The following is a 12,274-nucleotide window of genomic DNA, read 5'->3' on the forward strand; positions in this document are numbered from 1 at the left end:
TAGTAGCCCTGACTAGATGACAGACTTCAGTAGGAAAAGAAATAATTACAGGACTTGACAATGGGACTGCATGAAATGAAAAAGAAGGGGAGAGAAATGCTGCCAAGTATGTATCTAACAAGGATAAATAAAAAAATCTATACAAAGGAACCACACACACATTAGCCAAACAAAAAAAAACCAAAGACATAAAATACAATCAACAAATGAGCTAATGAACTGAAGAGACAGCTCTCAAAGGAAGAAATCTAATGGGATGGTAAGTGTTAAAAGTGCTCAACATTATTAGCCATCAGGAGAATGCTAATCAAAACTTCCTTAGGACTCCATCTTACAACAAGTGGAACAGCTATCACCAAGAAAACAAGTAACACAATCTGCTGCTTCATGTACAAATGTTTTTTAAACCCTAAACTTAGAAAAAGAGGCTAAGGGCACTGACTGCTCCTCTAGAGGTCCTGAGTTCAATTCCCAGCAGCCACATGGTGGCTCACAACCATCTAAAATGAGATCTGGTGTCCTCTTCTGGTGTGCAGGTGTACATGCAAACACAACACAGTATATATAATAAATACATCTTTAAAAAAAAGAAAGAAAAATACTAGATGGTCTAACCTTATCATTCCTGAGCAAGAGACTCTAAGTCATCACACCAAAGAGACACCTGCATATGCATGTTCATCATTGCTCTATTACTAACACCTAAGATATGAAATCAGTTTATATGTCCATCAAAAAGGGGCTGGACAGAGAAAACGTGGTAAAGAACAAAATGATGGCACTTGCAGAATGCATACACACACACACACAGCTAGACAGCATTACATTAAGCAAAAGAAGCCAGACTCACAAGACAATTTTCATATGCAGATTCTAGATTTGTGTCTGTGTATGTAAGATATGAAAGTAGACAGAGATTATGATAGGGAAGACGAAGCCTGAAGGCTCAAGAGGGTAATGGAATACATATGACATGAAAGCAGAATGAGGAACTATTTGGCAGGAGAAATTGAGAAGCTCACAATAAGAGGAAATAAGAACAAAGTATTATGAAAGGGCTGGAGAAATGGCTCAGTGGTTAAGAGCACTGGCTGCTGTTGCAGAGGACTCAGGTTCAAATTTCTAGTGCCCATATGGTGGCTCACAATGTTGGAGGCTCCAGTTTTAAGGAATCTGATGCCCTCTTATGGCCTCCATAGGAACCAGGCACAAATGTACATCTGAACAAAGCATTCATATAAACAATAAATAACTAATTTTAAAAGAATAAAGTATGATGATACATACTAAACATACATGTTGTGTACTTACTAAAAAAAAGATAAGACTTTTAAAAAGTTTATCACTTACACTCTATGAAATATGCTTCTTGACGTTGACAGTAAGCCTAACTTAGAAACCTTGCCTAATTCCTTATTCTCCTCCTTGCTACTTCACAAATAAACTAAGAAGGGCAGTCATTAGCATATGTTACAAAGACCTACCAATCTACTCCTTTAATGTTTATATGCCCGTGCATGAGTTACCCAACAAGCATGACTTGGTTCGATGTTATTAGGAAAACGATCTGTTAGCCTGCACTTTACCACCGAAATGTGTAAACATCAAGTTATTATTATTAGATCAGTTTCAAAAATCTCTCAATGTACAGAATCAAGACAGACTCAAGATGGTATTTTCCTTTCAAATGTAGTGATGTATTGGGGCTGAAACTGATGCATTTCAGCTAAAGATGCTCCAAGATAACATGGTACAGGTCCAATCAGGGAGTATAAATAAGGCCAATCAATAAGCAGAAGGATAAACTGAAGTGCAGTCACCAGAGAGCAACATTTTCATATGCCAGGGTGAAATAACCCAAGCATCAAAGGGACTGCAGTGTCAGGAAACCCAAGAGAGCACTCAGAAAGCTCCAAGTGAACAGGCGTAGTGGCACACTCTTGTAATCCTAGCACTGGCAGGCCCAGGCAGGTCAGGCAGGTGGTTTCCAGCTTTCTATGCCATTAACTCCCCTCAAGGGCTCTTCCACTGCCTCACAATAAAGTTCTCAGCATGCTGCATGAGCCATTTCAAGACTGTCAGCATCTCAGCTCCATCTCCAGTTGTACTCCCCTTTACCCAATGTCTAGTCTCCATGGTTATTCAAACAATTCAAGTCACTCCTTCTGCTGCTTTTGAATACCGTTTGCTGCCTTAAACACCTTGAGACTCTGTCCATCTTGCTAATTGCTAGTTTCCTTAAAGACAGCTCATGTGTCTGAGAAGAACTTTCTACATAACAACCGTTTACAGAACCCTCATCATATCTTCTTGTAACACCACATGCACTAAATGGTTCATTACTTATACTGACAAAAGTGTTCACTTTTTCTTTTCTTAACTAGTATACTGAGTGTTCACAATTTTGTTTTCAGTGCTGGAGTCCAACTCAGGGCCTTGTTGTTGGGCAAATGTCCTACCACCAAGCTATATCCCTATTATTAAATTAGGGTCTTAAAAGATAAGAACTCTGTCTTGATTTTCCCCACATTCCCAGAAACTAGCACAGTATACTTCAGGAGACTTAATAAGTTCACAACAAAAATATGAGTAGTAGTTTTTCCCTCCAGGAAGTGTGCTGTGGTAGGAAAGACATGCATTAGGCTCTGTCTATAAATACTGGATCTCACAAATTACGAGCCTCCAAATCAAAGGCGGTGACAATTAAGGTCTCTGAAGTTGTTAACCTAGTTTTGTTTCTATGAACTCTTGCTAGGTGATAAACTCCCTGAGTAATTCAAACACTCATGTGAGAGCTGCCTCATTCTCTACATGCTCCTGCAGAGACTTTCTCTTAGGAGAATAGTAAAAGTCATAAGGAATCTATTTTCCTCTTGGCTTCACTGCCCTGATTTTCCTCCTCTGAGACCTTCTCTTGATGCCTGCTTCTCTCTTGTTGCTGCCAAATGACAGACAGCCCTGATGGTAGAGGGGAGAAGAGATCAAGTACCCATTTAACTCTCCCTCCTGTGGTCATCTCTTCCGACAGTATTTACTAACTACTACTCCTTGCACCTATAGACCCGATGTGTTAGTTACGGTTTCTACTGCTGTGATCAAACACCAGACCAAAAGCAAACTGGGGAAGAATTATGCTTCCACATCACTGTTCATCACTGAAGGAAGTCAGGACAGGAACTTAAACAGGGAAGTGACCTGGAGACAGGAGCTGATGCAGAGGTCATGGAGGGCTGCTGTTTACTGGCTTGCTCTCATGGTTTGCTCAGCCAGCTTTCTTATAGTACTCAGAACCACCAGCCCAGGATGGCACCACCCACTAAATGCTGGGCCCTCCCCCATCAATCACTAATTAGAAAAAAGCGCTATATATAGCCTGATCTTATAGAGGAATTTTCTCAGTTGAAGTTCCTTCCTTTCAGATAACTCTAGTTTGTGTCAAGTTGACATAAAACTAGACAGCACACCTGATAATTCTGGACAGATGGAAACAAAAAAAGGAAAGAGCTTTTTAGTGCCTGATTCTCTTTATTCTTTTTCTCTCATTAAAAAATTCTACCCAGTAATTTAAAAACAAGGTTTCCATTTATTATTATTTATCATATAGAGAAAAGATTATCTTCCAGCGAAGCACAGAAATGTGTCCTTGTACCGAAAGCTCATGCAGAGTCAGCTGCCACTGGGCTCTGGCGAACAGAGGCAGGCTATACAGTACACAGCTGCTCTTGTCCTGCAGAAAGCTGTCACTGCTAGACACTAAAATTAACAGAAAGGAGTTATGGGAGACAATTTACAGGTTGCATGCACAAACCAACTCCCGAATAAAAACCTGTTTATCACTCAGTAACTGGGATTGTGTTTTACAATATAACAAAATAATCTGTTTCTTAATCTGAAAATGTATTGGAGGAAATCAATTCTATGTTAAGTAAAATGCTTACTTGATTAATATTTATGAACAATAATTTGAAAGGCATACAAGTTAGCTAAGATATGTGATCACAAACTTATATTCTATGTGAGTCATAGTAAAAACAAAAAAAAATCTACTTAAGAAAAGTTAGTAAAGAAGAAGAAAAATATGTATCTTACACATTCTCTGTCTAGATCTGTTCAAGAGTATAAATTATTTGTGTATCACCTCAGCTGCTGCACAGATATTTTAGATTGACTTAGTGAAATTTCTAATATGTATAAGATTCCAAGAGTCAACAGCAGAGTCAGGGTAAATACAGGGAAAGGAAAGGGGCACTGAACATCCTGGTCAGCCTGTGGCACTCATGGTTGATGATGATCAGAGTGTGTGCACAAGCCCTGCATCCTCAGAAGTTTTACAGTCTGGACGGTGACAATGTGGTGACTCACCTGAACGGGTTCTTAATTTAAAGCCATCACTATTAGTTAGAAATCCAAGAACCAAAAGGGATACAAAGAAATGTACAAAATAGAAATCCAAAGTGTTCAGGTGTTATTTGGAAAGACAGAATAAGCATTTCAAATTAAACATAAACGAACATGATTTCAAACACAACTGGAAGAACCATTGCACACAGATACAGCACACAGGTACAGCACATAGGTACAGCACACAGGTACAGCACACAGGTACAGCACATAGGTACAGCACACAGTACAGCACATAGGTACAGCACACAGTACAGCACACAGGTACAGCACACAGTACAGCACACAGTACAGCACACAGGTACAGCACACAGGTACAGCACATAGGTACAGCACATAGGTACAGCACACAGGTACAGCACACAGTACAGCACACAGGTACAGCACACAGGTACAGCACATAGGTACAGCACATAGGTACAGCACACAGGTACAGCACACAGGTACAGCACATAGGTACAGCACATAGGTACAGCACATAGGTACAGCACATAGGTACAGCACATAGGTACAGCACATAGGTACAGCACACAGTACAGCACACAGGTACAGCACACAGGTACAGCACACAGTACAGCACACAGGTACAGCACACAGGTACAGCACACAGTACAGCACACAGTACAGCACACAGGTACAGCACATAGGTACAGCACACAGTACAGCACACAGGTACAGCACATAGGTACAGCACACAGTACAGCACACAGGTACAGCACATAGGTACAGCACACAGATACAGCACACAGTACAGCACACAGTACAGCACACAGGTACAGCACATAGGTACAGCACATAGGTACAGCACACAGGTACAGCACACAGGTGCAGCACATAGGTACAGCACACAGGTACAGCACACAGGTACAGCACACAGGTACAGCACATAGGTACAGCACACAGGTACAGCACACAGGTACAGCACACAGGTACAGCACACAGGTACAGCACATAGGTACAGCACACAGTACAGCACACAGGTACAGCACATAGGTACAGCACACAGGTACAGCACATAGGTACAGCACACAGGTACAGCACACAGGTACAGCACACAGGTACAGCACACAGGTACAGCACACAGGTACAGCACATAGGTACAGCACATAGGTACAGCACATAGGTACAGCACATAGGTACAGCACATAGGTACAGCACACAGGTACAGCACACAGGTACAGCACACAGGTACAGCACACAGGTACAGCACACAGGTACAGCACACAGGTACAGCACATAGGTACAGCACACAGGTACAGCACACAGGTACAGCACACAGGTACAGCACACAGGTACAGCACACAGGTACAGCACACAGGTACAGCACACAGGTACAGCACATAGGTACAGCACATAGGTACAGCACATAGGTACAGCACATAGGTACAGCACACAGGTACAGCACATAGGTACAGCACACAGGTACAGCACACAGGTACAGCACACAGGTACAGCACATAGGTACAGCACATAGGTACAGCACACAGGTACAGCACACAGGTACAGCATAGTACAGCACTGTACAGCACATAGGTACACACTAGGTACAGCACATAGGTACAGCACATAGGTACAGCACACAGGTACAGCACACAGGTACAGCACACACACACACATAGGTACAGCACACAGGTACAGCACACAGGTACAGCACACAGGTACAGCACACAGGTACAGCACACAGGTACAGCACATAGGTACAGCACACAGGTACAGCACACAGGTGCAGCACATAGGTACAGCACACAGGTACAGCACACAGGTACAGCACACAGGTACAGCACATAGGTACAACACATAGGTACAGCACATAGGTACAGCACACAGGTACAGCACATAGGTACAGCACATAGGTACAGCACATAGGTACAGCACATAGGTACAGCACATAGGTACAGCACATAGGTACAGCACATAGGTACAGCACATAGGTACAGCACACAGTACAGCACATAGGTACAACACATAGGTACAGCACATAGGTACAGCACATAGGTACAGCACATAGGTACAGCACACAGGTACAGCACATAGGTACAGCACATAGGTACAGCACACAGGTACAGCACATAGGTACAGCACATAGGTACAGCACACAGTACAGCACATAGGTACAACACATAGGTACAGCACATAGGTACAGCACATAGGTACAGCACATAGGTACAGCACACAGGTACAGCACATAGGTACAGCACATAGGTACAGCACACAGGTACAGCACATAGGTACAGCACACAGTACAGCACACAGTACAGCACACAGGTACAGCACATAGGTACAGCACACAGTACAGCACACAGTACAGCACACAGGTACAGCACACAGGTACAGCACATAGGTACAGCACACAGTACAGCACACAGGTACAGCACATAGGTACAGCACATAGGTACAGCACATAGGTACAGCACATAGGTACAGCACACAGGTACAGCACACAGGTACAGCACATAGGTACAGCACATAGGTACAGCACATAGGTACAGCACATAGGTACAGCACACAGTACAGCACACAGTACAGCACACAGGTACAGCACATAGGTACAGCACACAGTACAGCACACAGGTACAGCACATAGGTACAGCACATAGGTACAGCACATAGGTACAGCACACAGGTACAGCACATAGGTACAGCACACAGTACAGCACACAGGTACAGCACATAGGTACAGCACATAGGTACAGCACACAGGTACAGCACACAGGTACAGCACATAGGTACAGCACATAGGTACAGCACATAGGTACAGCACACAGGTACAGCACACAGTACAGCACATAGGTACAGCACACAGGTACAGCACACAGTACAGCACACAGTACAGCACACAGGTACAGCACATAGGTACAGCACATAGGTACAGCACATAGGTACAGCACACAGTACAGCACACAGGTACAGCACACAGATACAGCACACAGTACAGCACACAGTACAGCACATAGGTACAGCACATAGGTACAGCACACAGGTACAGCACACAGGTACAGCACATAGGTACAGCACATAGGTACAGCACATAGGTACAGCACACAGGTACAGCACACAGTACAGCACATAGGTACAGCACACAGGTACAGCACACAGTACAGCACACAGTACAGCACACAGGTACAGCACATAGGTACAGCACACAGTACAGCACACAGGTACAGCACATAGGTACAGCACATAGGTACAGCACACAGGTACAGCACATAGGTACAGCACACAGTACAGCACATAGGTGCAGCACACAGGTACAGCACATAGGTACAGCACACAGGTACAGCACACAGTACAGCACATAGGTACAGCACACAGGTACAGCACACAGGTACAGCACACAGGTACAGCACATAGGTACAGCACATAGGTACAGCACATAGGTACAACACATAGGTACAGCACATAGGTACAGCACATAGGTACAGCACACAGGTACAGCACACAGGTACAGCACATAGGTACAGCACACAGGTACAGCACACAGGTACAGCACACAGGTACAGCACACAGGTACAGCACATAGGTACAGCACATAGGTACAGCACACAGGTACAGCACACAGGTGCAGCACATAGGTACAGCACACAGGTACAGCACACAGGTACAGCACACAGTACAGCACATAGGTACAACACATAGGTACAGCACATAGGTACAGCACACAGGTACAGCACATAGGTACAGCACATAGGTACAGCACATAGGTACAGCACATAGGTACAGCACATAGGTACAGCACATAGGTACAGCACACAGTACAGCACATAGGTACAACACATAGGTACAGCACATAGGTACAGCACACAGGTACAGCACATAGGTACAGCACATAGGTACAGCACATAGGTACAGCACACAGTACAGCACATAGGTACAGCACATAGGTACAGCACATAGGTACAGCACACAGGTACAGCACACAGGTACAGCACATAGGTACAGCACATAGGTACAGCACACAGGTACAGCACATAGGTACAGCACACAGTACAGCACACAGTACAGCACACAGTACAGCACATAGGTACAGCACACAGTACAGCACACAGGTACAGCACACAGGTACAGCACACAGGTACAGCACATAGGTACAGCACATAGGTACAGCACATAGGTACAGCACACAGGTACAGCACATAGGTACAGCACACAGTACAGCACACAGGTACAGCACATAGGTACAGCACACAGGTACAGCACATAGGTACAGCACATAGGTACAGCACACAGGTACAGCACATAGGTACAGCACATAGGTACAGCACACAGGTACAGCACATAGGTACAGCACACAGGTACAGCACACAGGTACAGCACATAGGTACAGCACATAGGTACAGCACATAGGTACAGCACACAGGTACAGCACACAGTACAGCACATAGGTACAGCACACAGGTACAGCACATAGGTACAGCACACAGGTACAGCACACAGTACAGCACACAGTACAGCACACAGGTACAGCACATAGGTACAGCACATAGGTACAGCACATAGGTACAGCACACAGGTACAGCACATAGGTACAGCACACAGGTACAGCACACAGGTACAGCACATAGGTACAGCACATAGGTACAGCACATAGGTACAGCACACAGGTACAGCACACAGATACAGCACACAGTACAGCACATAGGTGCAGCACACAGGTACAGCACACAGATACAGCACACAGTACAGCACACAGGTACAGCATACAGTACAGCACACAGGTAGAGCACAGAGGTACAATACACAGTACAGCACAGAGGTACAGCACACAGTACAGCACACAGGTACAGCACACAGGTACAGCACACAGGTACTGCACACAGGTACAGCACACAGGTACAGCACACAGGTACAGCACACAGGTACAGCACACAGGTACAGCACACAGGTGCAGCACACAGGTACTGCACACAGGTACAGCACACATGCACTTGGTGAGTCAGTTTCTCAACAGCTGGTATCAAGGGTTCAGAGGAGACTGGCTCATTTCTACTAACACTTACACCACAGTACTCACTTCCTCCTCTTACCGAGTCCTTGAGAGGTACCATGTCCAGTTTAAAGTATAACATATGCTTACTAGTTGATGGGATGGTCTGAATGAAAATGGCCTCACAAGTCCACAGGGAGTGGCACTACCAGGTCTTGTTGGAGGAAGTATGTCACTGGGGTGGGCTTTGAATTCTCAGATGCTCAAGCAAGGCCTAGTGGCTCACTGTCTGTCTCTGCTGCCTGCCGATCAGGAGGTAGAGCTCTCAGCTCCTTCTCCAGCACCATGTCTGCCTGCATGCCGCCATGCTTCCCACCATAATGATAATGGACTAAACCTCTGAACTGTAAAGTCAGCCCCAGTTAAATGTTTTCTTTTTTAAGAGTTGCTGTGGTCATGGTGTCTCCTCACAGCAATAAGACCCTAACTAAGGCAGTTACTTTTGCTTGAACTATTATTGATGGGGACACGAGCTGTAATGACATGAAATGTTCTTACCAAGCATAAGTAACCAGTAGTACCAATAGCAAGCTATTCAGAAATAGCTACTGTTTAATTCAGCTCCTCTAATTCCAAAGACAGTGACTTTTTGCTTGCTTGTAAAAACAGAAACTTGCTATCGCAGGGACAGAGTACTGAGAGAAGCACTGACTTGCTGGCTAGGCTGCCTTGTTCTCACAGATAAAGGGAACATGTGTTCCAAGGTTCTCTGCTTGTCTCTGGCTCTGTTGGCAATCTTTGGCTAGTGAATTTAAGCAAGTCAAATGGCTGAATCTTCTTCATATGGTACCCCACTCCAACCCTATTTGCAGAAATTTCCCCTTTTCATGATACTAGTGACAATGGATGACGAGGCCACCTTAGCCAGTACATTTTCTATTGCCCTCATTTTCATATATACACATAGTTCTCATTAAATGGAGGTGGTTTTGTTCCTCTAAGGAAATTTGGTGATGTCTGGAGAGATTTCTTTATGTCATATATCACGGTGGATAAGAAATGACTAGTGGGTAGAGCACAAGGACACTACTAAACCCACTACAAATCGTGGGACGACTCCCAACAGCTGAGAAATGTCCAGTCCAGAATGCTGAGGGGATCCAGCAGAGGAGGGTACAGTGAGTCTGGAGTAGAACATCTGGGCTAAGTTTAAAGCAGGTGGGTTGAACAGCCTGGAGTGTGGTGACAGGGGTGAGTCTGAGATAAGGAAACTCCTGCTGACTGGGCATGACAGGCTTGTAGTTAACAAGCAGATTTAAAAAGCCTGAGGGAACTAACTCTGGTGGGGAAATATAAGCAAGATTAGAAACAGAATGGACCTTTTGAAGACTGAAGGTTCTGGCTAGAGTTGCCTTTCTTTTTTTGATTAAAGAAACATACACAATAGTTATAGTTAGAGCAGTCAAGAAACAGAAGACTAATTAAGAATTCTACTGCAATAGTTAAAGGAAGAGTAAGGACTCAGAGTTTGTGACAGTGACAAAGGGAGAAGCCACAGTGCACCCATTGTGGATTTTCTTTTCTTTCATGAAATGTAGCAAACTTCTCTACTTACCTGTAATGCACTGAAACTGGCCATCTTCTCTTCGTATTGTAAATGCTTCCCCTGGATTAACTTGGACCAGAATAACCTTGAAACAACGGAAAGGACAATCAATCAAAACCATAAGAGAGCAAAGCAGCACATAAGCATGCAGCTAGTAAGTGAGCAGCTGTGAGCTAGAACTAGCCTGAGGGAGCGGCAGACTATACACTGTGTTTATTTTACCTTACAAGAGGGCAGAATCAGGCCAGAAGAAAGAAAGCAGGGAAATAAGCTACTGCCAAGTGTACTGAGAAGGAGGAAATACCACTTGGTAACAAAGGTGGAGTCAAAGCTCTCAGGCATGGATCCCACACAGGAGTGCCTTATACGCTAGACAGCTCAGCACTTAGTAACTGATACACTGACAAGCAGAAGTAGACCAACTGGAATTAGGATGAAATCTAAAATTATATGTGAAAATGTGAATTTAATCCCACCATTTGTAAGTAAAATATATGCGAATGACATTTGAAACCTGATAAACAGAACACTGGAATGAAGTCTGGAGTCCTACCACACAGTCGAGATTATGATAAAGTGCTTAGCCTTGTTATCTGCACAGGGTTGGCTTATCTCCTTAAGTTCCCACACAACACTGTGATAGTCTAAAAGGACTTCCATGCTACACATCTCAAGCACCCCATCAAGAGACGAGCTCGCTATCACCAGTTACTCAGCCTCGATTAGGTGAGGAATTCCTCTAGGCCTCAATTTTCCCCTTACTCTTCACAGCAGAGCCGTGAGAACCTCATGTGTGCAGTAGCTCTTCCTCTCTAGCTAGCTTGATTTCTTAGGACAGAGACCTAGAAAACAAATTCTGGTGCCCGTTACTCTATTACATTAAAGGGCTCTGCTATGCTACAGCCCCTCTCCCAGTCTGTAAGAACACCTTTCACTGTATTCTGAATATGCTAAAAATTTGTAGTTTTATAATCTTTGATGCCTTGATAGATCTTAATTTGTATGTTTTCAATGTTGGGAACAAACCAAGGCTTTCACACAAGATGGACAATCTACCACTGAATAGCATGCCTTTAGTGAAAATTGCACTCCTTTAATTTTCCTGCATGTTTTATACTAACTCTTGTAAATGCCTGATTTTGTCATCTTACCATTTATTTTCTGGGCTTTTAAGTGTTCCTAGAAATTTGCATAAATGTTTTACATATTATAAATAATATCTTACTATATTCTTATGTTGTAAACATATTCTCACCTTGTTTTCTCCTTTTATTTTACTATAGTCAATGTCTTTTTCCTTTATGATATTTCCTATTGTTTCCATATTTAATTTTTCTCATAGT

General features: G+C 43.7%; 1 protein-coding gene across 1 annotated transcript in view; it reads right to left on the minus strand.

The window, feature by feature from the left end:
* The window catches only part of Fndc3a (fibronectin type III domain containing 3A), a 147,805-nt gene that overhangs the window by 78,618 nt on the left and 56,913 nt on the right, over positions 1-12,274 (minus strand). The window contains exon 3 of the mRNA XM_051160822.1: positions 10,941-11,016. Within this exon, the coding sequence (XP_051016779.1) occupies positions 10,941-11,016 (76 nt within the window). The remainder of the gene's footprint in view (positions 1-10,940; positions 11,017-12,274) is intronic.

Source organism: Acomys russatus, chromosome 18, assembly GCF_903995435.1.
Source record: "Acomys russatus chromosome 18, mAcoRus1.1, whole genome shotgun sequence".
Taxonomy (NCBI): Eukaryota; Metazoa; Chordata; class Mammalia; order Rodentia; family Muridae; genus Acomys; species Acomys russatus.